Genomic DNA, 26,866 nt, shown 5'->3' with positions numbered 1-26,866 from the left:
GATGGGACTGATTCTTCGAGCAAGCCTGACGACACCGATTTGAAGGAAATTACTGGTGTAGAGGAAGAGACAGGTTTGTTTCAACAGTTCTCGTTTTGTCTTTCGCGTCTGCCAAATAAATGTGAAATCGGATAAATGTGAAAAACGAAAAATCAGAAATCAACTAAGAAGATCAATATAAAATCGAAAATCAAATTTGAAGTATTTCTTCGAATCTTGTAACTACTTCTATATGATTTGCGATATTTTTGAAGGGATTTAATTTGTTTGGTTACTTATCGATCTTTGCAAATTTTCATAAAATTGGATACGTTCTAAAAGTTTTGATCTGTATGGCTAATGGTAAACTCTGATTGATCAAATTTTTATTAGTAACATTGAAAGTTGTGAACTTTCGGAAGGGAATGTTTCTCTGACGCGTAGGAACGTTTCGGTGGAGTCGTGGAAGTTAAAAACAGGAATTGCGAAGCTTTAACAAGCTACTCAGTAGAAATTCTTGCCGCGTGTTGCTCGTCAGATACGTTCATAAATTTTCACTGCGTCTATAAAACCAATATTGAAGATGATATGGGTGGCGATTTTGTCGTCATCTTTGGCTTTTCTCCGGCAGATATCTCATGAACGGGAACCTTGCGGCTATACAAATACTACGTGTCTAGACAAAATTAGACCAGAATGTACTGGAAATCGCACGCACTCATGTAGACGGATTGTTTATTTTTTGCATCTATACATGCTTCTTCATGATTTCATTAAAGAAAAACATGGATTTCTTCCTCGTAAAGAAGCGTTTCAACCTTTGAATTCACTCTTTCATTAATATAAATTTCATCGTTCTGTATTGAGTAGTATTATTATTGATATGATCATACTGATCATGGTAATTATGTTTGTATATACTCAATGCAAATTATAAGTATTCACGTAGTTAAGGATGAATTTTGGAATATTACAGAAAAGTATTTTAAGCTTATATGAAGATACGAGTGTTTTGGTCCTGTATTAAATATAATACATTGATAATTTTTATGATGAAATATCTAAAATAGTTCGAAGCAAATATCAAGGTGTAACCGTGACTTGTATATAAAATGCAGAGTACAGAACAGAGGTCATATATTTAAGTATTGTTTTTACAAAATTGGTTAATTCTGTATGGTAAAGACATTTTCTTTCTTTTCTCTATCTCATGTTCAAACGGCAACATATGATATATTATTAATATAATAATTAAATAATTTGCATGCAAAAACAGATTTTAAAGATTTCTAAGGTATGAAAAATTGTTTCATTTGCCAATTTTCATTTCTGACTGAGTGACTTTATTTGAACGATGATTGTCATTTGCTGTAACTATGTGGCAAGTATGCGTTGGAACGAAAGGAAAGAAAATAAGATAGATCTTGTGCGGTACGAACGCAGACGGCAACGACAACAACGAAGAAGAAAACGAGAAGGAGGGGCCCACAAAACGATTTCCGGCCTCTGCGACACGCGCCTACATCGCCCTATCTAAAAATACTCGAGACTTAAGCTTTTCCTTCGTTGCATCCCCTCAGCATACCTACCCCTGCTGATCTATAACTATCTGTCTGCTTACGGGGTTCAAGAACACCAACTTTTTTACGATGCTATTTTTAGGCGGTACCGAGCCTTCATTGGATATTTATTTAGCCATTTAACTTTTTTCCAGTCAGCGAAATGCTGACAACGGTGGTCTTTGATGATATTACGATTTCACTCGGATTATTTGACCTCCTTCCTCGATCTTCAAACTTCACAGGGTTAGCGATGCTTAATCATCATCCATTTGGTCTTTCAGATAATTTAGGAAAGGAATTGTAACAAACGTTAGTTAAATTCATATTGTTGGATGTTAATCTGGCGGGTGACAGCCTTCTAGACCTCACGGCTGTAACAAAATAATTTACTTATTATCGAATAATTGCTTAGTTTTCTTTGAACGGAACGAATGCGAAATTTTCTACGAAGAATTTTAAATCGGCGATCATAGACGAATATAATACTATACACTCGTGTATTCAGTCAGCTTAAAAATATCTATTTAATGTAGCTGATTGTATGTTGTCTACAGTTAGAGAATTACGTTAGAATTACGTTCCTTTGATCGATTTACGGTATTTTATTGACGTGATGAATCGATTTTGATTTGTGTATTTGCTTAGCTGGAGATTAAATGTAACCACCCTCTCCGCATACGCTCTCATGATCTGCTTTTACCCTGAACCGCATTCCTTACCTGATAAGCCTCCACATAAGACTGGATAGTTGGAGAAATGCCAGACATCATGGACCGTGTTAATTTGATGCTTGCTGGCATCAAATAGACGAGTTAAATCGAAATATTCGTTTCATTTCCATTAACGCTGCGATAGGAAGACTTTCGTATTATTATGTGGAATTTCTGGACAAAATTAGTCATATCTTTATATTAGACATACTCTAATTTGTGAAAAAGAAAAAAAAAATTGAGGAACAGAGATCTTGTCTAATTATCATGATTGCCTTTAATCGATTCTTCAAGTAATATGCACGTTAAATTCAATTACGTTTCTTTTTTTTTTTTTTTTAATTTATACTTAATACATCTATTACGATAGATTTGTGTGAATTTTACAAGTTGGAGAAATTTCTATAATAACAATGAGTATTTAGAGATCCATTTGTATTTTTAAAACACTGTTTATAAATTTAATGTATTTTAAAAGAACAGTATATCCGAGAAAGAAAAGTAAGCGTACAGAAGTATAGTATCGAAAATCGATAGGTTCGCTTGTAACACACCTGCGATGGCCTTTTTTATGGTGCATTCATGCGAATCAAAATAATTTAACTATACTGTGTTACCGATTCTGTTACACTATGATTTCTTTATCCTGTTAAATTCTTTCATTCCTTAACAAAAACGGAAGATACGATAAACTCGTATTGAAAACTACAATCGATTCTTCTAACGCTATATTCGAATTATACTGAAAAGTCTAGAAGAGTCTTTGATATGCTATAAACATTATGTATAGGAAAAGTAATCTATATAATATAAAACAAAGTTGATCGAATATAAGTAAATTAAAATTGAAAATATATTTATCGGCGATTAGCCAAATTAGTGTATTAGACTAATACAGATATTGAAATAATTAATGAATACGTTCGTTTATTTCATGTTTTTAGGAGAACATCGCGGGGGCGTCATAGCCGGAAACACGCGTAGTAGTAGCGAAAGAGGACGCATTTCCGCTTACAGCGGGGCCTCCGATCACGCCGATAGTATGGACAATCCTTCTTCGCGGGAAGATATTTCTGAAATGTATGCATTTCATACTTGCATGAGATTGCTAAAAAGAACATTTTCTTTGAATTGCTTCAATCATGTTCTATTGATCCCTATAATAAAAAGACATGCGCAACTTATAGGAATTCTTGTAACAAATCCTTGCGTTTCTTTTATTCATATTTCGTCATAACAATTTTTTAAACCGTTCAACGATACAAGCGTATTATAGAAATTTGTTTTCGAATTGTTTTCATCCCGTAGTTATCTCATCAATCTCATAACTTTGTATTTATAAGATCCGCGTTATTTTTTCTAACATGTGATTTTCGAAGAGCTTTAATTTAGTATCATAGTTTTATCAATATGTTTTCATTTTATTCATCGCAGTCCTTCGGCTGATTTCTGTTATAGATATTAATTTATGCTTTATTAATTACGATTACTTAGGGTGCAGCAAAATATTTCCAGTAAGCCAAAGACGTCAAACATAAACAGGTCTGAAAGTTACAAGGAGCGGATACATCACAAGGTAAGAATTCCAACAACTTTTATTTCGAAATTTTTCTAGCGTGTAACGTATAAACAGATGATTCGTCGAACGAATTAAAATTTCAAGACCGGAAATATCGCTTGAGTTTCGCAAAATTGATTTTTACGTAAACTTCGATGAGACGAGATTTCATTTCGAGCGAATTAATTTAGTATTTATCGTTGGTATGTATGCCTGAGTATCATGTGACTGTTTTCGTTGTAGCGACAGTTACGAGAAAAGAGGAAGACCAGCGATCCAAATCTCTCCAAAACAAAGTGAGTAGACAATATATTTAATATACGCATGATAATTGATAATACGAGTGAAAACTCTAATTTCCTAACTATACAAATTTGAGTTTACTCGTAGAATTTCGATAGTTTATTAGATTTAATATTTCACAGATTTTCCATAAATTTTATTTTAACAAGATACTCACGCTCTTGTCGATGCGAAACAATAAACTATTTCTCAAATAGTTTCTACTGCTCCGTCAAACTGTCACTGCTGCTTTATTACGCAATTGTATAATTGCCAAAATAGAAACGTTACGAAGTTCGGCACTATTTCCAAACGAATTTGGATTTCACATTGATAGCTTGAGTTCCCCGATGTACATATCGGAAGCCTTTAATGAGAAATATGGGTCTACTCTATACGATTTCATTTTATTGAAACTGTTTATAAATTTATGAGGAAACAATATTAATTGATCGAATAACATATAAACAACTTCCATCATTTTACTTTGATCATTCTAATTTTTATATTCTTCCTATCTTCTCGTGTAATTTATCTTTGATAGCTGAAATATACAAGTTCGCTCAATTTCTTAGTGAAAACATAATAGCGATAAAGTTTCATATATATAAAAATTGCATTGCTTGATGATATTCCTCGAGGCGTCGTCATTTGTCGTCTTGTATTTCACGTGCTTACCTGGAGCCTAATAAATATAAGGTATAACTGTAAAATCTTAAAGTTGAGTAAGTAAGGAAACTACCTAAGAGGCAACGCATTTACGTTTCCCATATTTTATTCGAATATTTCATTGATAACATGTTGACCACAGACGGATAGAATAATCTATGCCAAAATAATAAATTTTAAATGTAAGGAGTAATGGGAAAAAACATCATAAAGATTTGTTTACCTCTATCTTACTATCTTTGAGTGTTTCATTTTTATGTAATATTATAACTGACTGACTTACCAAAACTAAAATCTACATGTTATTTGTCAGATATATTCCTTTACATCATCTCCTTCGTATATTCATTACATAAAAAGCCATTCGATTATCTTATTTTAACAGTATAGTTTCGAAGACTATATTATATCCACAATTTCAACATATCCTAATTCATTAAATATCTAATAAAGTCCTTAATACCTCCCTTTATTTCCTGACATTATGGACGAACAAAAGGAAAAGATGAATATGTCAGGAAATAAAGGGAGGTATTAAGGACTTTATTAGATATTTAATGAATTAGGATATGTTGAAAATGTGGATATAATATAGTCTTCAAAACTATACTTTATGGACGAACAAAAGGAAAAGATGAATATGTCAGACGCATGTTTGATCCGTAGTTCGAAGATCAGCTGGAAAGTCTATTCCCGGCTTTTCACTCGAGCCTGGAATTTTGCAGACACACCGTGTATAGATTTTTGGCAGAGTCCTCCGGTTCTTAACCGGCGACTTCTCGCTTCTTGACGCTCTAGATCCACGTCCACGTGCAAACAGCGCAGACTCGACTCGTTGCTCTTCCTCTGGCAAAGGTGTATATGCATGCCAGTCAGAAGACCTTCAGTCTGACGTTAAACGTTCAATTCCGCGGGTAGCTATTGCGTCGCTTCGACAGTACGAAACACCCACGCGTTCACCCGTTTCGTTTTCCCGAAACGCATCGAACATCGATTGTTGTTCCACGGTCTCGTTTCGCGATTTCCTTCTGTCTGTCGACTCGACTTCTACTTGATCGTTTCTGACGATCGCTCGTGTTGTCCGCGAACCGGGATTAATCTCATTGGGGTGTCTATCGATCGATTTGTTCTTCGTGTAAATTGATCGAACGATCGCATTTTTTGTGCCAGACAAATTTTTAACTTCGTACATTAGATTATATAATTGTTCGAGGCTGTGATGCATATTATGATCGATCCAGTTGGAATTTTAGCCGATAGTAGTTAAGCACCGACGGCTGAAATTGGACTTTTGGAGGGAACGAGAGTAGGTTTTCATTAATTTGAAAATAAACAGACGATGATTGTGAAACGTTGGCATTATTTAAATGTACAGTAATCAGAGTTAAAATGTTGTAGTGGACGAAGTTAGCTTTTATTTTACGTTTTTTAATGCTCGAATAAGATCAGGGGATCGGTCGATTTCATTTGACGATTAACTTTTGTTATAAATTACACTTTAAGTCGTTCAGATATTGCAAAATATTTTAGTAAAGAAGCTTTCTTAATTTTTTTGACAGATGATTTTAACGATATCATAAAAATGTCGAGTCTCTATTTGGTGACTTCAATGCCGTTTCTTCAGACAATTTATATTGAAATTTTTCACACAGAATTGTTATATAAAGATATCCTATAATATAGTAATATCGTACAAGTCTATACTCCTATTAGAATTTACGTCCTAATAAAGTAAAAATTGAATTGAAAAATATAATTTGCTTCAAAGTTCAAATCCAAATTTGCTGTGCAATTGAAAGAACGGAGTAGAATAATTATAATTGTACAAAGCATTAGCGCCATGAGATAAAAGTATTTAAATTAGTAAAATTAAAGGAAGTGGAAATTATTCCTAAACTACGCATATGGATGTCACTCGTTTTAACCACACACAACATTGTCTCTTACACGCTACACACGGTGTTATAAATTGTTTAATCGTAAATTTCAGGAATTCTTTATTAAAACGTTTAAATTAAAAAGAAAATAGATATCTTGTTATAATAAGTAGAATATTATAATAGAATGCAAAAAAACAAACGAATCGATCGACCATACCGACATTTCACAATCATTTATAGTTCCAGTTACAATTTTTTTCGTTGTCCAAAATTTCCATGTTATTAGTACTTTATCGAACTCACCTATTTTATCCTATTAAAACTAACTAACTAACTCGTTTATTCAGAATCCAAACCTTTTCATTCTATTTTTTAGAAACATATCTGAACAGTTAAATTGTATTTAGCGAGTTGTTCATCTATTATCAGTCTACGAAGAACAATAGGTGCATACGAGCGATGCGATGTCATTACAGTCTCGCATTAGTGACGCTGCGTCAATGATAACGCACTTTGGAGTACTTACGATTAATTGTACTTTAGTTACTTCATAGCACGAATAAAATTGAACTTTTACATTAAAAGAATCATTCGTTGTTTACTATTTACCTAATTGTTTAAAATTGGATTGAAAATTTTATCGAAGCTTACATTTCCTTTGTTACGAAACTAGATCCATCCTCTCATCAGTATTCATCTTTAGGAGCAAATTTCTTCGATAAACGATTCAAAGAATGTTCAATGCTTAAATTCTGCATACCGATAATGTCTGTAATTTTTTATTATTTTACGATTCTACAATTGTGACGTGCGTTACAGCAGTTTTAAATCTGCAGCATCGTTGTAATTTTTGTTAGTCATTTACAGCGGTATACATTCGTATCGCATTATTGGAAATGTAGGTCGAATCACATCAGCTTGACATGGTAGTGACATCGCATCCCTCGTGTGCAGTAATGCTCCAGAGCTTAAGTCGATGTCAATTCTCAATGAGGAAACGGAAGAATAATTATTGCTTCGCGTTTAAAATCCAATGAATCGACGATTAATCTCGCAATGAATTGTACTCGCGGATTGTTAATGTTCTTGAGGATTTTACAATCGTTGGTATATTTTTACTTCCTTCTTTCCCGTCTTTCTTTCTTTCTTCTTCCTTTTTTTTTATTGTCTCCTTTCTCTTTCTTTTTCTTTGAAAAAAAAAGATTATTGACCTCACGGAACAACTGTAAAGTTCACTTTTACTTGATGAAGCATGAAACTACATTGCGGCTCTTTGAGTCCGTGGTTCGATAAATAAATAACCGGTGTCGGTATCTTCGTCATTGTCGTGCGTTTATTTTTGGAAAAACGTGAACGATAATAATTTCGTGACATCATTAATAAAAATCAAGCCACGGCGCGCGCGTTTGTTGTCTCTAGTAAAAATACACGTGTAGCAAGGTTTGCGGCTAATGCGTTGGTGATTTAATGATTCGAGCATGAGAGACGTAAAACGCCTTGCAAGCACACGTCGGGAGTAGGAATGTTATAAATCCTCTCTCATGAGAGAGATGAAAGTCTCTTTATTTCTTTTCCCATAATTTTTAAAAGAGAGAGAGTGCTTGCAAAGAATTTCACTGTATCTCGACTTTATTTTCGTTTGGACCGCCGTCAGTGTTGCCTGTGTTTGAACGTCATTCAATAAATATTGGAACCTGGTTGGATTGTTGTGAGTATAGAAATTAGTGCAAATATCTCGTGAATGAATAGGCATTAGTAAAAAATTGTTTATTATTCTTATTAGAGTTTTAAATGAAGGAAAAATGTTCGATCTGTTGGTAAAATAATATTTAAAGATAATTAGTAAAAGTAAGTATCGTTTAAATCCTGAATTAGAAATAGGCGTCCCCTTTATGACTATTCGATAGAACATGCAGACGAGCACGTTAGATCCTAATTTCAGCGACGTACATTATGGTTAATTACTCTTTTATAGCTTTCTCTTCCGCCAACAACGGTACGGTACCTTTTGTTTTTTTTATCGTACCCTAGTCTTTCTCTTTGCTCGTCGACTTATTGAAACATTCGATTACGTCCATCAAGCATGGAGAAAAAAAATTCTCAACGATTCAGTGCTTAGCTTAGTGATGCAAAGAATCGATTTGGGGGCAATTAGTTCATTGCAAATTATTAACTTTGTATGAACGCGTTTCGCATAATGGAGGGATAGGTTTCTGGGAATAACTGTCCGGCATATGGGTCACGTTCATCACAATTAAAATCAATAGACAACAATTAGAAAATGTTCATGGCATTGACAAATTTCCTTATCTCTCTCAGAATCATTCTTCTTCTCTCTTTTAAAACAATCATGGGCTTGAATTAAATACAAAACGTTATAATGTCAATGATATTTCCTGAAACTTCTAATATAATTTTATATCTTTTTTATCATTTTTAATTCAAGTAAATAAATAGAAGAAGAAACGAAAAGCTTAATGCTTCCAAAGAGTTATAGATAAATGCAATGCAATAGAGAATTTATTTCCTCTATCTCACGTATACATCTTTAGTCGTTAATATCTCATGGCTATTAGTACGATTCGCATGAATTAGCCGGCTAATGCATCTGGTTTTAAAAAGATCGATGCGCATAAATGGGGAGGAAAAAGAAAGCGATCCGTTTTGTATCGATCTGGCCGTAATACGTGTACACGGTTGTAAACGAGAACCAAAACGATATCAGGCTACGGATAGATGTCTTGTCCTTTATTTTTGAGGCAATCGATACTTTCGAATCAATACATCGGCCGTACGCTTAGCTTCTTTTGCAGCCTCTTTATCGTTGGCCCATTCCGCACACGCGTCAATTTTTTCGTAATCGAAATCGCCACCAATAATTCATCATTATTGGATGTCTCGATTAAATTTTGAGACTATGCCAGCTACAATTAACTGGTATCTTCAAATTGAAGGAAACTATTCGAATTATCGATAAACATCGATCGATGATTTCGTCCAGTAAAAAATTATATATTTTAATTCCTAGCTAAGAAATCATTAATTCGGTAAAATTTGTCGAGTCGATAAAAAAGCTCGATTTCTTGCGCGTGATTGCAAAAGATTTCATAACAAATTTCAAACGTTTGTTAAAGGAGGCATCAACGCCAAACAAAGAACTATATACGTCAATTTTGTACACTTCGGAAGAATAGTCGTACCATTGATGAGTACGTACAACTGTATGCATAAGGTAGTGTATCAGCCACAAGTCGATGTCGTTTCTATATCTACTACGGGGTTGATTAAAGTGACGAAGGAGCGGCTTCGATAAGCCCTAGCTTGATCGATGTCGATTAAGTTCTCGTTTTTACTTGATACATCTTATCAACCTCGCTATTCGATTATTTCAAATAAATAAAAAACCTCTCAAAATCCGGTGAAAATCGTTCAGTCAATTCATCATCAATCAATTATTTAGCGACTGAGATCTGAATTGTTTTATTTTTAAAATATGAAAATAATTATTTTTCCTGATGAAATTTATATTTTCGTATATCGATCGTGACTAAATATGTATATAATTTTAAATTACCGAAGCGTTAAAGGGGTAGTATTTTCTTTAAGATCTCCTCGCTTTTTGGTAGTTGTCTTGGAACTCGGTGGAAAGGGTATGCAAGCAAAGGTATAATAAATGTGACAATCTAGCCAAAATGTCAATGTACTGTCAACCGACTTTTGTCGTAGAAAGAACGCGTAACCTTTAAGCTGGTGAAATCTTCTAAATAACAATTTGCTTCTACCAATCCACTTACAAAATTTATTTGTCAGTAAAGTTATGGGTTATTTCAAACGTTTGATATTTATCGCTATAATACGGAAAGTACCTACAAATTAAAAAGGTATCTTAACGAACTGAACGGTCTCATCTTACCGCCAAATTTCATCCAATCTAATCGCCACTTACAATTAATTCTAAATTACCGACCTCTCATACGCTACGATAAATATCCTACGCATAGATGAATAAAATTAAATTAGTAGGATGAAGATAAAAAAATATATAGATGTATACGAAAAGTCTCATTTTGATAATTCTAATCTTACATAATACAAATTCTAATCTCTCGTTTAAGATCTTAAATCGTACACGTTGTTGAATAAAGAAAAAAGAAAACGAAAGAAAAGAATCAGTGGAATTATTCGTGGATGTAACGTAATATTCCTCCATTGGGGAAGTCCCGCACAAAAATGTCCATACGTAACATCATCGCGTTTACAGCAGAGGCAGCACATGCCTGCCAGCTTTACCCCATCGAGGAAGCCCTTTAGGGCTAAGGAGATATAAAAGATGAGACAACGTGGTTCTCGACGTGTCCGTCCTCGACCTAATTCTCGCGGCAACGAAAATTTAACTAGTCCGATATCCTCTACGGAACCGTCATCTCCCTTTGATCAGTCAAACGACATTTCACCGGGCTGCTCGAACATCGAAGAACGGCTACAAGAACTTCCTAACGACGCCCCTAATCACGAGAGACACGGTGTTAATGAACGTCGTACAAGGTCCGAGAGGTATAATTCTTTATCTAACGCTTTGTTGTTTGTTTGACACCCTAATGATTGATTTGTATCTACAAGTTTGCAACTTTTATATTATTGCTTGAAAAATGAATATATTCTTATAAAAAATTAGCGGAGATTAGACAATGTAGGTAATTGGAGATCGAAATTTGAAAGAAATTAAAGTCAAAGATTAATAAAAGGGGAAATTAATAGGTACAATTTTGATGTTGTATAAATTTCCTTTGATAAGCAGTGAAGTTTGACGCTTGGGCAATTTATCAGAATTAGTGAAAATTTAGTGAAACTGTGAGAAAAGTTCATTGATCGACATTTGTGATTTATAGAAAATTTGATCGCAAAATACCTTATCATACCTATAAGTATACAAAATTGATAAAAGCGTATTTCTTGCTTTCATTATATTGAGTCAATAATCGTGTCAGATACGATTAACAAATATTCAATTTAAGAAAAAGAAAGATTACGAAGAAAAGAAAATATTATAGTAGAAATATATATAACACTCTTTGTTGTAAAATATATTTAACGATAGTCTAATTCCCGAGGAAATCCGGGGAAGCATAATTGGCAGTGACATCAGCGAATTTGCGTATAGGTATTGAAAAGGTTTCAAATGGCTGTGGTAGCGGTACAGTTTAAACGTAGTAGAATGCTTCATTCGCTAACGATTGACTATAGGGCTGGTTTCAGTGACTGCGAGCAAGCTGGGACATTTCCTGGGAATTCAGCGGGCAGTTCGTCGAACAGTAGCCTGTCGACGAGAAGTTTGGACAGTCCCAGTACCAGTCTGGAACAGGTACACCCAGCAACCTCTGCAACAAACATATCGACCTCGTGGGACAGCGATGTTGATGTTGAACCGGATCCACCAGATTGGAGTCAAGGCGTTGCCGAGGATGTACTTGCGCGACTCAGTAACGCGGAGAAAAAACGACAAGAAGTTATCAATGGTTTGTTTCTCCTTCTATTTCATTGTGACATACATAGACGACCCTTTGTCCATTTTTTTTTTATTTAACCTTTGTGATGATACTATTTTTCCCTGCAACTCTTAAATTATTCCTGATGTGATACTGTATTTAATTCATAATTATTAATAATTAATAATTAATGAAGTTGTTAGTATACGTAAAAGTAGGAAAAATAATTGTGAAACAATAGGATTAGTAAGACGAATTAGTTTTATTAAAAAATTATTTTGTACTTTGCTATAAAGGTTTTATCTTAGAAATTAGACACTATTCTATATTTCTTCTGAAACAAGGAATAGTTACTGTTAAAGTTCTCTGTAAAACGTAATTTCTGTTTATTGCTTTTCAGAACTCTTTCACACGGAGCGATCACACGTGCGGGCGCTTAGAGTGTTGTCACACGTCTTCCACAAGCCGCTCCTTGAATCTCAAGTACTTCCCTTAGACCAAATACAGTTACTATTTTCCAATTTAGACGAAATGTTAACGATTCATTCGCGCTTCAATCAAACGATGAAACGCAAGAAGAAGGAAAACCCGTGTGTTGGTGATGTCGGGGATCTTCTCCTAGAGATGTTCGACGGCGAGAACGGAGAGGCGTTTGAGAGAGCCGCATCCACCTACTGTGCGAAACAGCAAGTAGCCTTGGATGCCTTGCGAGACCGTCGTCGCAAGGATCCAAAATTGAATTCCTTTCTGAACGAGATCGAGGCTAATCCCCTTTGTCGAAGGCTACAGCTCAAAGATCATATCCTGACGGGAATGCTTCGATTGACCAAATACCCTCTGCTCTTTGAGAATTTGGCGAAATTCACGCCGGAGAGTAACGAAAAGGAACGAGCCGCGGTTTTGCGAAGTCTCGATCGAAGCAAGGAAATTCTCAGTTGTGTTAACCAAGCCGTACGCGAGGCTGAAGATTATCAAAGGTTGGCAGAAATCCAACGTACAATTGATAGATCTGCATTCGATAAATTCGATCATCCGACCGTTCAGGAATTCAAGAATCTAGACATTACGAAACGTAAATTAATATACGAAGGTCCGTTGCAATGGCGTAGAACTGAACAAAATCGAGCGAAACCGGTCGATCTGCATGTGGTGTTGCTCGACGACACGATACTCCTGTTGCATCGACAGGACGAAAAGTACCTGCTAAAATTCATCAACCCAAACCAAGCGAACTCTGTATTGAGTCCTATCGTAAAGGTATCCACTGTTCTCGTCAGGAATAACGCCGTGGACAAAAATTCTCTCTATCTGGTCAACACATCGCAAAACGGTGCGCAAATCCATGATTTAGTCGCAGCTTCGCCTGCGGAACAAAAGCAATGGTTTAAGCACATCTCCGAGGCAGCTGAAGCGTACAAGGCTCGTGATAAGCAAGGCAGAAGACCTACTCCGCCTACTACACTGCCAGAAGAACCTGGACCTACAATTGAAGATCCTTCTTCGATGGAACATGACAATATTCCTAATAAAACGGATCAGGAACAGGAACATGAACTAGAAACAAAGGAATCTACGCAAGATACTAGCGTGGAACAAGAAGGAGAGCTGCCTAATACTTCTGGGCCTGAGATTTCAAGGACTGATCAAACGAAACAGCAACAGCCACACCAACACTCGTCTGAACCTTCGACAACAGGTTTTGTGTCTTTTACACAATGATCTAGTATATTGTTCTGTTGTTTTATGAAGTAAAATTTTAAAGATTATCTTGTATAGAATACTTGTTACGTAATGTGTGATATTTTTTTTAATTTGATACAGGAGAACCATTACGATTAGTTACTTGTACACAAGCATCGTTAATTGACCCGCTTGAAGTTCACGTAGAAGTACCGCCTGTTCATGTTGCGGAACCGGTGCTTACACCAATAGGTATGTTATTTGTTTATTATATGATATGTATCTTTTTTGTTAGTTTAACGGTTGATATAACAGATATTTCATAAGCGACGTGATTATTTTCTCTAAATTTTCAGAATGTCTTAGAAGAAAGGACGAGATTATTAAACAAGCTTTAATCGAAAAACAATTATTGGTAGCAGATATATTAAATATTCCGAAAGAAGATTTCGAACACGTAGCAGACATGGCGTCCGAGCCATCGAGCATGGAAAAAGAACCTTCTGAGCTTATACTCGCTGCTATTAGTCAAGGTATTTTTATTAATAAATAATATTTATTTTATCATCATATATAAATTATATCTCAGAAATTTCTCGAATAAATTGTTAGTCTATTAATCCTATCAATATTTCTAGAGATATGTAATATTTTATTTTATTTTCGCAGCGAATCAATTAGTAGGAATGTTAAATTCAGCGTTAAATGTAAGTGAAACGGAAACTGTTCTTGCATCGCGTGGGGTATCGGCATTAGCAACACCACCAAGTTGCGAAGCGACTGGCTGTCCATCACCACGATTGCACCTTCATCCTCAGCAACCAGCGATATCAATTGCGAGTTTACAACCAGTGTGTCACTCTTTGACCTCTCAATTGTCACAATTACTGGTAATACTCCACTTTTGACAATGTACCTGTGTATTAGATTGTCCCAAAAATTTCTTTCGTTTTATAAAGAAGTAATAAATTATAGTTAGAAGTAATAAAAGAACAACATTTTATGTTTTGTTCTATAACCAAATGGACCATATATAATTGAGTAAAATAAAATAAAACAAAAAATTTCGTGCACCTATTACTTCCTTATAAAACGAAAAAAGCTTGTAGGACAACCTAATACTTAAAGTTAAAAAAAAAAATGCTTTTTCAGTAAAATGTATTTTCTCATATATTCTAGGAAATTATAAAAGAAAGGGAAGAGGAACGTGAAACGTTGAGAAAAGAGTTACGCAGAAGTAGAGAACGTCTTCATGCTCTTGATGCAGATATACAACGTCGTGAATTTTCAGAAACATGCACTGTGTCAAGTCAAACACAAACGAAACCCAGTTAGTTCATTACTTTTTCAATTTTTCAGAATGTAGGTTGATAATATTCGTTGATCTACAATGACGACCATATACTTACATACGGTTGACAAAATTAAATTTTACTTGTTTTAATTACAAAAACTGCAACGTACATAAGTAGGTTGTCCGCTATAAAGTCAATAGCTTGAATCATAATACTTACAAAGCACCTCATTTCTTAAAATAAAGATATTCTCGGAATATTAATTTCTTTCCTTTTTGGGGGGGTTTTTAGGTGAAGTTTTAAATGCAGATAGCAGTATTGACGATCCCACTCGTGATGTAAGGATCTTAATTTAACGTACTAGTAAATTAATCCCGTTTCTAACTTCTCCTTAGACTATTTATGTCAAATTTAATATTACCCTGTTCACAGGAATTTGTGGATGCACGTGGTGAATCTGAGACAAATGAAGAATCAGAACACATAGAACATGAAACAGAAACAATAGTAATGGGGGATAGTGTTGGTTGAAACGTGCATGATTATTGTATCAAAATAATGTCGACCAGGTGCATTTTACGAGCAAGATCGTTTCCGAATGCTCATACTGGAAGAAATCAAAATTATGTAAAAAATGACAAATGGCGAGTAGCTGTTTATGGAATACAATAATATTAGATACATATTTACAGAGTCATGGGTCAATGATTAATCATACCTTTGCCAAAGATTTTATGTAACTGGATCTACATGACGTAGTAGCATGGCGCGCATGCGTCATATTATATCAATGACTGGAAATTACATAAATTTTTTATTACCAATAGTATAACGACGAAATTTCTGAAATAATATGGTGAAGGAAATCTGTTCAAAAAGAGAATCCCATATAGATTGCTATAATTCAAGTTTAATCTCTCTCTCTCTCTCTCTCTCTCTCTTTCTCTCTCTATACTATACACACACAAATACATAGGTTAATAATTTAAGTAGGAGCTTTATATGATTATTGAAGAATTCTTTTACTGTGAATTATTTTAAAATCTACACTGTTATAGTACTCCAATAATACTTATTGTATAAAAGTTGTTACATCATGTCTTGAATGATATCAATTTCTATAACATATTGTTTTATATACATCAATTTGTATACTGAAAATCTTTCCTTAAGATGCTTTTTAGGAAACAAGTCAACTCTTTCGAAGTTACTTTGAAATACTTATTACTAGTGCATTTTATACAGAAACATTTACGTAAATGTGTTGTATACGTTTAGCGCAACTTAGTCGTTCGTTTCAAGAAACTACCTTTTGTGATCTGCTACGGCATATTTGGAACCAACTGTGTTACTATAATAATTCAATAGTCATGAAATATAATTTGCATTTATATAAAGATATATGATCAGAAGATGCGTCGATATTTCAAAGTATATAAAAAAATGCAAAGCATATATTAATGGAAAATAATGATTTTCAACTAGTTATCATTGAATAACACGCTTTTACATACTTTCCTTATATTTCGTGACCAAATGTTCAGGATATTCCATCCAGAGGCGGAAATGCTGATTGATTTCTAAATTGTACCAATTAAACGAAAAGCACCTAATGGTAATTATTAACATAATATATCATATTATTTCTGTTATAATACAAAACATAAGGCAAATGTGTTTGCATCCTAATATTTATTATTATTATTATCATGACTATGATTATTATTATTAAAATTATTGCAGCCTTGAAGTATTATTTTTATAATTTATAGTAATTTTACAACAATTACAATAACTTAAACCAATGTAAAGTCAATTCAAAAAGTTACTAAAGTTAGTAAAACAAAAAGGAAATAGCTGAATTTCATATAATGCTAAGAATAATTCTATTCTATATTCTTACTAATAGTTTACAATAACGATATGTTGAAAATAATTAAATTTTGACCAACAAATTTATTAAAAACTTTATTCTTAATATATAGTTAAATGTATTTAACTTTTAAAAGATAGAAAACCAATTAAGTTATTAAAATTTATAAATCACATTAATACAGTGTATTAGTTTATAGATCATTTCATTTCTTTTGTCGATACTTTATTTAATTATTTAATCCTTGTTTTTTCTGATCTTTTTACCTTCTTTTTAATAACTTGAAAAGCACAAGCATTTAATTCGACATAAAATCTAACATAAAGAATCATAAAAGTGTGTTTACAAAAATTATTTAAGAATTTTTAAATACACGTTACTAATAATGAACTTGTAATAAAATTCAAAGAATTGTTTACAACCAAATCATTTTAAGTAATAATTCATAATAATACATGAATAATTCATGTAAAATGTACCTACTTGTAATGCATTAGGCATCATGAATCACACATTCTGAATCCTTTGTAAGAGAGAAAAATTAAATCCTTTTACTTTCTTTACAATAAAACTTCCTTTTAGTAAAGATTAATTTATAAAATAGTATTTACTTATTAAAGAAAAATCACGAAATTGAAAAATTAATGTCCACGTCATTTATACAATCAGTAATGCATATATGTATATATAATGATGCTTTTCATTATTATGTAAAACTGCATAAACATGAGAACAAAATTATGAATTTGTATTTATCCTGTTGACTTTTCCATATTATTTACTAACAACATTTGCTTTGGAAAATAATATTTACCTCTTGGTGCTATACTTGCCTAAATGAACAATCAAGTTCCTCTTTTGATTATAATGGAATTTAGAAATAGAAATAAGAAAGTAAACAAAGATTTGTATACTATTTGTAGACTCCTGAACATGATTGGTAACTTCAAAATTATCAATATTCAAAGATAAGAAAAAACTATAACTAATGTAAAACACTTTCTCAAATGAATTTATAATAAATAAATATATAGAATCATACATAGGTGAAATATTATAAAAAATATTTTACTGCTGTTTAATACTAATATTGGTTTATCAATGATACTTTCGAATTAGAAAACACAGTTGGAGTGACAAAATGTACTACTTTTTGTAACAAAGGACTGATCGTGCAAAAAAGACTTACCTGTTTACATAAAATCTTTGCTACTATTAAATACTAATAATTCCTTAATGATAAAATGCGAATAATTATAAATACATTATTATGTATATGTATAAAGTATTTAATAACATTATTAGTTGATATTATTGATTATTATTATTATATTATTATTGCATTAAAATACTTATAAATTGTAAATTATCTTGTAATTCTTTTACATTCCTTTACCTGTAGAAACAAATCCTAGCATTTTTTATTTTACTATAATTTTAAATTTTTGTCATGTATTACTCTATACATTTTAAACTTACATCACAAGGTATTGATAAAAGCATCAGAAAGTCAGAATCTAAATAGATTTAATTTGTTATTATTGCTTTAACTTTTTTACACTTGAATATTATATGAAGATTAGTTTCAATAATTTATATCTCATATTTTGCCTGTGTTAATAGACAAATTCAACACATTGGAAAGACAGTTTCATTATCCTTACCAAAAAACTCCTCTTCAAATTTATTTTAATAACTTTTATAATTTGATTCTAAAATGATATTTGAAATGTGTAAATAAATGTAAAACTTATCTTATAATGTTGCACAAGAACAAAAATATTTCGTGTATTATTAAGTATATAGAGTGTTAATTTTAAATTGAACATTTGAATTATTTCTAATATTATTAAGGCAAAGACTAAAAGAGGACTTAAATGTTTTCGAGCTGTGCATTTGATTGTGATGAAAAAAAGCCTGTGAAGGTCATCTTGATAGTGTTTCAAACGTTTCATTAAAATTTGTTTGTATGTCAACATATATTTTGCATAATGCGATATTGTAATATACGTAAAAATCAGTTTAATAACTTAATTACAATGACCTTGAAGTGGTACCTTGCAAACGAAAGAATAATTTTAAATTGGAAGGATATAAATCACATAATTTTATTACACGTTTTATCGACAGGCAGTAAAATTAAAAATTCTTGGTTGCACGATTTTTTAAACTTGTTTGCAACTAACCTTGCTTAATTGATTCCTTAGATTCTGATACTTTCATTTCAGCCCTCAAAAGTTAAAAAATTCTCCCCAGCAGCTGAAAAATTTGGATTTTCTGATTTTGCCACCTCGATTAGTTTCATCTATTCACCGTTAGATGGTAATAGTGTTTTATAGTCCAAGTATTGCCAACGTTAGGAAAATTTTAGTTAGAAGATCGTACACTTGATATAAGAATTTAACCCTAAAAATACTATGTTTAATACAATCTAAAAATATATATTATTATTCGTACATTCAAAACTAAATTTTGAATACAAATTGCAGAATGTCTCTTCTGCGCAAAGGACAGGTTAGCTTTTTTGTTTACTTCATTTCATTATTTATGTCTTCTTAAATTTTGTAGGTTAATGAATTTAAAAACAATCTTTAAAAATTGTTTCGTTAAGTGCACCTTAAATGTCTGTCACTACATTTTGATATCACACTAATTAATTAATTTATCATCTATTCATTTCACTTCTAGCATTGGGGTACTTTTGCATGTGTTTGGCACATTTTCGATGCAACTTGGCAAAATCCATATAGAAGTGCACATTTGATAAAAAAATACCTTATGGGATTATACAAACCTATATATCATCCTATGAGTAAGTCAAATGAAATACATACATATACATATAATAGCACAGATTGCAAGATTGGCATAAATGATATTCTAAATGTTAATTTGTATATAGACCTATGTGGTGATCACGTAATAGTAATAAATAGCAAAGAAATTGCATTGCGTGGAGATGAGTGGCAAAAGCGAGTATATTTTCATCATACTGGATTCCATGGTGGAGCTACTTGGACTCTTGCTTGGGAATTACATAGTAAAGATCCTACTATGGTAGTTGACAGATTTCCATAAACTACTAATATATTAAAAAATTTGACTGTATTATTACATTATATATATTTTTTTATTTATAACATATAGATTGTTAAGAAAGCAGTTTATAAAGCAATGGATGGAACTCTGCAAAGAAGATATACCATGCAGAGGTTACACATTTTTCCTGATGATAATGTACCCAAAGAAATGTTAGATAATGTTACCAATCAGATCAAACAATTAAGATCTGTTCCAGTTAAACTGTATGATATTCCACAAGAGGAAAGAGATAAAATTCCACGACTTATAAAATATCCTAGTGATTACCAGCTCAAATAAAGTTATATATATATATATATATATAGATTTAAAATAAATTATCATACTATTTTAAAAAATTTGTTTTCTTCATTTTGATAAATTGTCACATGAAAGTAATGGAAAGATATTGAAAAATAAAGCAGTAAAATTTATATTGCATATTTTACTTTTTACATTTATTTACAAATTGTGAAATGAATTAAAAAATATTATTGATTGATAATTGGCAACACACCTTTAGGTTTCAATTGACTATCCAAAATTTTCTGTTCTTGTTCTTCCTTTTCTTTCAATAATCTATTATGTCGTTCAACTGCAAAATCAATTTCTCCAACTAGTTTAATAATTTTTCTCTGTAAATTAAGCATTTTGTTTATTACACCATTTTACTGAAAATTTTATTAAGAAAATGATGTTTGAAATAATACCATATACTCTTGATGCTTTTGTATACGCTTCAACTGTCTTGAAGCATATGGGACAGGTTTATTATCTTTAAAGGAATAATCAGACAAATTAACCAATGGACCAGTGGTGTTTGGATTTTTTGTCAAATTTCTTCTGTAATTATTAAATCATATGACATTTCACAACTAATATATATAGATATAAGTTTATATTTTACATAAAATGTATCCTTACACTGCCCTCCATTTCTGATCCAAATATATTGGGAAAGATGTATGAAATTTATTGATAGCAACAGTAAAATCTAAAAAAACAAAAATATAGTTGATAACAAATTTTTTGGTTATTGTATAAAAATAGTAAAAGAAGTTTAACAATTGTGATGGAATATATATGGTTTTGGTAGAATAATTATTTCATCTATTGTAATTATTTTAAATAACTATCTTAAATAATTACTCATAGAAACTAAAAAATTATTTCACACTAACGCATCGAGTAGCTTGTTCGAAGTATTGTTTTTGCCGTAGATAATGACATTTTATTTCAACAATATTTTTAAGGAATATTTATAATACAGTTCATTTAAGTGATACCTCTGGTGATACTAAGTACATAAACCATAGAATATGTATTAATGAGATAGACTACATTTAATGTTTACATTTTACATAATAAAGGAAATATATAAAAATATAATTTATTGATATTTTTTGATATTTTTTCTGTACCTATTTATTTTATATGTATATTAAAAATAAAATCTTTTATACATAACTTTTTATTGTTGTCAACTAGTGGCTCCCTTTAGTGTGAATACTTTGTGTGATATAGGGTAAATTCTAATGTCGCGAATCTAACTGTACAGCGGCCTAGCTGATGCAACGAACAAAAGTTATTTAACAAATTTATCGATTAAATTTTAAAATTATTTATTAGTAACAACTGTGATTACTCTCAAATTTCGTATGTATTTTCGTTACCATGGGAAAGAACATTGTCAACAAGACATAAATCGCTAGCTTTCTAATGTTGTAAATTCAAATCAAAATAACGTGTACTAGCATTAGTTAGTAAGAATTTATCTTATTGGATAACAAATTAATCGTAGATTCTTATGTAAATCCAAGCGAATAAATGGGTCACTCTGTGACCCAAAAAATAGAGAAACGTTAGAATCGTTAGATCGTTAGGACCGTTACGCTGAGCTCAGTGTCTAAATAAATTTCATTGAAGCGCAAATTTTGTTAAAGTAGTCAATCTATTATAAATACTTAGTTTTAGATATAATTAATTTAAAAAAAAATTATTGTTCGAGTTAATCTTTATTGTTATATATTTTTTCATTTAAATGTCGAATTGTTTGAAGTTGCAATACGAGCAGAGTGCTTCAGCACTTCACAGGCTGCAACCGTGCCAAATTCCCCTACTGTTGGGAAAGCGTCCTCAACACTATCGAAGAATCTTCTGATTTCACTTTTTGGTAGACTAAAACGAATTATAAAGTTGGCAATATGGTGTAAACCTTAGTGACTAATTTCAGAACTGTTGTTATTGTCTTATAGACATAGTCCTGCGTCCTTGTCCTCTGGTATGAGAATATATACGTAGTATAATTTGGGTTTAGAAAGAGAAGTTTTTCATATCTAATACGTTACTGAATATTTAAATGCGAAATGACATCTGTGGATTCAGGAATCGAAACAAGTAACAATTCAGACGATAGTTCGATCGCTCAAAGTGAAGATATGACAATGGAAGAAATTAGTAATGCCAGTTCAGCTCCTGCAATAATAACCTGCAATAATAATCAGAATGAAATACAAGAAATTAAACCCAGCACTTTTCACACTAAATTTAATCCAAATTGGTCTGTTTGCTTATCAAATACGCACGATGGTGTTCAAAATTCTACACCAGCAAGTAGTTCAAGACCGCGTATTGATGTATGCCCTAAAGTAAGTATTGTTTTTTAATATAAAATATTTTTACATACTTGTATATTTTGGTGATCATCTTTGATTGTTTCTCCTCTTATTAATATGAACGCGTTTAATACTTTTTCGTTATTTATAATGTAATTATTGTTAGCATGTGAAATTATTAATTTATGTTATAATAAATTATAGTGAACAATTACATTACTTATAATATAGAGGTGATTAATATAACTACTTATTTTTCTTATTAAGAAAATATCGTACAAATTTTGAAAAGTAATCACGATATAACGTATAAAGTATGTCATCAAAAATAATTTGTTGCAGATTTTAGCGGTTAAGTTTCCTTACAAGAGTGGTTCTACTGATTCACCAACAGCTAAAGCATTTTTAGTAAAACGTAAGTTACTGTTTAAATCCTTTTTAATTATGGTACCTTCAATTCAAATTACAGAAATACAGATTTTTGTGCAGTAATAATTAATAAAATATATATAACAAGAAAATATTAATGATTACCTTATATATATTTCAACAACATAATTATCTTTTTCTAATAATGTTCTACATTCTTCTTTTTAGAACGTGTTTATTGTGGCAAAATAAAATTGGTTAATGAAAAACGTAGAAATCGTCAGTTTGTTTCTCTGGTTGATGATTACACTCGTATTATTCAACATAGAATGAGAATTGCAGCAGCTACAAACAACACCATGGTGATGAGAATTCTTTTAGATTCTAATATTTCACCTAACAGTGGTGATAAACAAGGAAGAACTCCTCTTCATCTTGCCTCTTGCAGGTAAACTTGACCCGCATAACCAACACTAAATTACCAATTTTTAATAAATATTTCATAGTAGTAATATTATATACTATTACAGGGGTTATACAGAAATGGTTCGTTTGTTATTGGAACATGGTGCAGATCCCAATCTTCGTGATTCTGTAGGTAATACACCATTACATTTAGCAGCGGTGACAAGCAAAATATCTGTAGTTACACTTCTTTTAAATGCTGGAACGGATCCCTTATGCTTAGATCAATATGGTTATAATCCACTACACTTAGCACAAACAAAATTGAAGTTATTGCAAAATTGTAAGGGGAAGGATATGTTGAAGGTCAAAGAGGAAGTGCAAAGCATAATTAGTATGTTGTTGGCATATTTACAAAAGTATAAAGATACTCACAAAAATATGGAAACCTTGAGTAACTTGTGTTCACGTTTATCTTTATCAAACACGTCGGATCAGGTTCAGGATGATGTGAAAGATTTGTTGGCTAATTTAAATGCTCTATCTATAACACAGTAATCACTTATTCACTTTACCAAACTAATAGTTTTACAAATAAATTGATGTAAAACTAAAAAAGTGATTAACAGTATGCATTAAATTTAGTTTGCTCGTAATGAGTTCATTTTAATCAATTAATTTACACACTGAAATTTTTTTTTCTAATTTATATAAGTATGCAATATAATGGTAAAGTTTTGATATACAGTAGAACAGAGTAGAGCTATAATTTGGAAAGCTGTGCAAATGTTAATAAAGCAAAGTATCGCTGATTAAGAAGTATGTAATTATTACATTGGGTAGCTCTATTTATGTATGCTTGTGGTATTGTTGATATCTCTGCGTTCTGCATTATTTCGACTTTGACTCATTGACGATAAAAAGAAATATTTACATTTCCTTATAGTCAAACTGTATTTTGCTCGCTTATTATTCTGACTTGATTCTGTATGTTTCTATGGGCTACAAAACAAATCGAGTTTCAATAATTAGCTATAAGTATTTTATGAAACGCATTTTATAAATTTCATCTTGGCCTTGGAGTGTTATTTTTGTGTGCTGTATTTACATGTTTTTTTAAATTACTATTGTTTTGGATTTATTGTATTTACAAAACTTAATGCGGATTCTATACAGTACAAAAAAATAAATTGTAGGATATCACATTATTAAATCAAGTATGTATTTGATACAAACCATAATCCTCATAAATTTCATATTCATCATAAATTTTAATTCATTATTATATATTATATATTAACTGTACACTAATATGAAAGTTTGTATTTTCTTTTTCTTTACTCAACTAGTTGGTTTAAATAATAATTGCTAAATAACCATAGGGTTATTAATTTAAAAAATTAATATGATTTGATTTTGATAAGTTGTTATGCATATAATATGTAAATAGTTTTTCTTCAAGACAATTAAAAAATGATGTGTTACATTAACTTTTTTAAGTTTATAATGCTGCAAATGGAGTGCAAAAATGAAAGCTGAAATTTAAACAATTTATAGATATTGATAGAGTAAGATTGCTTGTGTAAATTTATCTCTATAGATTTTGAAAAAAGGATTTTGTTTTATTTTTGATATATTTATTTTACATAATATACATATTTACATGTATATTATTTTGCTTTTCAATAATTTCTTTTCATATTAGTATTTTTTATATATATCTTTTCAGTTATTAAATATCTCATTGATATTGAACTTTATGTCCCCCTTTTTAGGTTTTCAAACAATACAAAACAATAAAGATATAAAAGTAGGCTGCAAGATATATTGTAGTATATACATACTTTGTACTTTCATTACTATTTTAGGATATGTGACATTTTTTAAATTTTAGATAAATACATAAGCTAACAAATAAAGTATGGTTGTAAACATGTATCCCCATTCACTTTTATAAAAAATTCCAAATAGAAAGAATCTTAAAGTGCATTTCTAATAAACATTTTCAAAATATTTCGATTCTCATATGAAATATTGTGTGCTACAACAGTGTATGAATTTTGTTAAATATTGTAGTTGTCGCATTGTTGTATATATTCTTTCACTCTGTTTGCAGCCTCAACACTAACTATGAGAATTATATAAATGTGTGAACATATGAACAAATTATGTCAAATTCAAGTTGTTAGCATTTACCTTGTAAATATATATTTTTTACATTGATATTTCCAACTAAAAAAAGAGTGAAATATTTAATCTTTAACATTGAACATAATTAAGGTTTTGTATAACTTCTTGCAAATTATTCATTTACATAACATTGAATGATATTAACTAAATGAAATTCTTTTTGAATCTTACAGTACTTTTTATTCTTATACAATATTAAGATTATAGTAAAAATTGGTGTAATTTTTCAAGTATGATGTATGATGCCTGAATTAGAGTGATTTTTCTAGTGTATTATTGAAAGCTAAGTTCTATATATATCATGATACGAGTTTTGCTATGATGGAAATACAATTTATGGTCGCGATACTTTTGTAAGACTAGAACTGACAATCGTGAAAGATCGTGTTTTGTGTTCTCTATCCATATATAAACTTATAAGTAACTTATGTGTAATTACTTTATATATGAACTGTAAATAAGTGATTTCCCTATTAGCAGTACTTATGGCAGATCTATAAATAAAAAAAGAAGTACCTTGTTTCATACGAATTTATGTATACAGGGAAACTCTAATTTTCTCTGTGTATAAGTTACTACAATCAAGTGTATTAAAGAAAACAGTTTTCCTTATATTCTGATATATATTAGTTCCTTTTAGTTAATTTTTTCTGGTTATGTCGTAGCTGTATGCAAATAAAAATATATATGACATTGGAAAAATTATAGTTATATCAGATTGAAAGAAGCTTGGTTTGATTAATCAGATTAAAAGAAATTTTGTGGTAATTTTCCTTGTATCAATATTGAAATAAATAAGTAATAAACTAGAGTTTCTTTTTTATGTACATAATTTTATAAGTGTATTAATGTTTTTGTAAATTATAAATAATTTGTAATTAATTTTTGTGCTATCATCGTAAAATATAGATAGTAATGTCTTTTTATAACTCGCAACTTTCGTATACTCATCAAATTATAAATATGATTCAGGATGACTCACATTTATATTGGTATACTCTAATATGTTACTCTAATATGTTACACACTGGCAACTATAAATATGCAATTTAGGTACAGAAATAATATTCATTAACTACAATAGTTTTAAGCAAACCACGGGATGATAGAGGTTTTATGTAAAGAAATTTATTATCATATATATTTGCTATCATACTAAATAACTTTCATTATTCTCAAAAACATTAACGATCGTTCCGCTGAAAAATAGCGGAATAACAAAAATCAATATA

General features: G+C 31.1%; 4 protein-coding genes across 9 annotated transcripts in view; 3 read left to right on the top strand and 1 right to left on the bottom strand.

Annotated features, from left to right (window-relative positions):
- The window catches only part of LOC126918336 (rho guanine nucleotide exchange factor 11), a 34,070-nt gene extending 18,276 nt beyond the window's left edge, over nucleotides 1–15,794 (top strand). For 3 of the 5 annotated variants that reach the window (XM_050726115.1, XM_050726118.1, XM_050726117.1), the window contains 11 exons: nucleotides 3,196–3,331; nucleotides 3,746–3,827; nucleotides 4,053–4,105; nucleotides 11,885–12,156; nucleotides 12,527–13,822; nucleotides 13,948–14,058; nucleotides 14,163–14,339; nucleotides 14,476–14,696; nucleotides 14,986–15,136; nucleotides 15,393–15,439; nucleotides 15,534–15,794. In XM_050726115.1, coding sequence (XP_050582072.1) covers nucleotides 3,196–3,331; nucleotides 3,746–3,827; nucleotides 4,053–4,105; nucleotides 11,885–12,156; nucleotides 12,527–13,822; nucleotides 13,948–14,058; nucleotides 14,163–14,339; nucleotides 14,476–14,696; nucleotides 14,986–15,136; nucleotides 15,393–15,439; nucleotides 15,534–15,632 — 2,645 coding nt within the window. In that variant the 3' untranslated portion in view covers nucleotides 15,633–15,794. Of the gene's footprint in view, nucleotides 1–3,195; nucleotides 3,332–3,745; nucleotides 3,828–4,052; nucleotides 4,106–11,884; nucleotides 12,157–12,526; nucleotides 13,823–13,947; nucleotides 14,059–14,162; nucleotides 14,340–14,475; nucleotides 14,697–14,985; nucleotides 15,169–15,392; nucleotides 15,440–15,533 lie in introns of all 5 variants that reach the window. The other 2 variants (XR_007711310.1, XM_050726116.1) reach the window with 2 other exon arrangements.
- Nucleotides 15,795–19,320: 3,526 nt separating this feature from the next.
- Nucleotides 19,321–20,376, top strand: LOC126918408 (39S ribosomal protein L13, mitochondrial). The gene is made up of 4 exons (XM_050726284.1): nucleotides 19,321–19,488; nucleotides 19,663–19,786; nucleotides 19,877–20,031; nucleotides 20,122–20,376. The coding sequence occupies exons 1-4, from the start codon at nucleotides 19,465–19,467 to the stop codon at nucleotides 20,353–20,355; spliced, it is 537 nt and encodes a 178-aa protein (XP_050582241.1). The 5' UTR covers nucleotides 19,321–19,464; the 3' UTR covers nucleotides 20,356–20,376.
- A 109-nt stretch (nucleotides 20,377–20,485) lies between these two features.
- On the bottom strand, nucleotides 20,486–21,395 carry LOC126918412 (39S ribosomal protein L52, mitochondrial). 2 transcript variants are annotated; one of them, XM_050726290.1, is made up of 4 exons: nucleotides 21,237–21,395; nucleotides 20,980–21,049; nucleotides 20,766–20,898; nucleotides 20,486–20,690 (listed from the first exon to the last, which is right to left on the bottom strand). In XM_050726290.1, exons 1-4 carry the CDS (start codon nucleotides 21,283–21,285, stop codon nucleotides 20,547–20,549), a joined length of 396 nt encoding a protein of 131 aa, XP_050582247.1. In that variant the 5' UTR covers nucleotides 21,286–21,395; the 3' UTR covers nucleotides 20,486–20,546. The 2 variants fall into 2 exon arrangements, with proteins under 2 accessions (XP_050582247.1, XP_050582248.1); XM_050726291.1 differs by having other exon boundaries at nucleotides 21,205–21,350.
- Nucleotides 21,396–22,284: 889 nt separating this feature from the next.
- LOC126918385 (ankyrin repeat domain-containing protein 54-like) lies at nucleotides 22,285–26,445 on the top strand. The gene is made up of 4 exons (XM_050726251.1): nucleotides 22,285–22,703; nucleotides 23,013–23,085; nucleotides 23,268–23,487; nucleotides 23,570–26,445. Exons 1-4 carry the CDS (start codon nucleotides 22,422–22,424, stop codon nucleotides 24,000–24,002), a joined length of 1,008 nt encoding a protein of 335 aa, XP_050582208.1. The 5' UTR covers nucleotides 22,285–22,421; the 3' UTR covers nucleotides 24,003–26,445.
- The last annotated feature ends 421 nt before the right edge of the window (nucleotides 26,446–26,866 follow it).

This window comes from Bombus affinis, chromosome 7, assembly GCF_024516045.1.
Source record: "Bombus affinis isolate iyBomAffi1 chromosome 7, iyBomAffi1.2, whole genome shotgun sequence".
Classification (NCBI taxonomy): Eukaryota; Metazoa; Arthropoda; class Insecta; order Hymenoptera; family Apidae; genus Bombus; species Bombus affinis.
The sequence above is the reverse complement of the archived record's forward strand: the minus strand, read 5'-3'. Positions and strand labels throughout refer to the sequence as shown.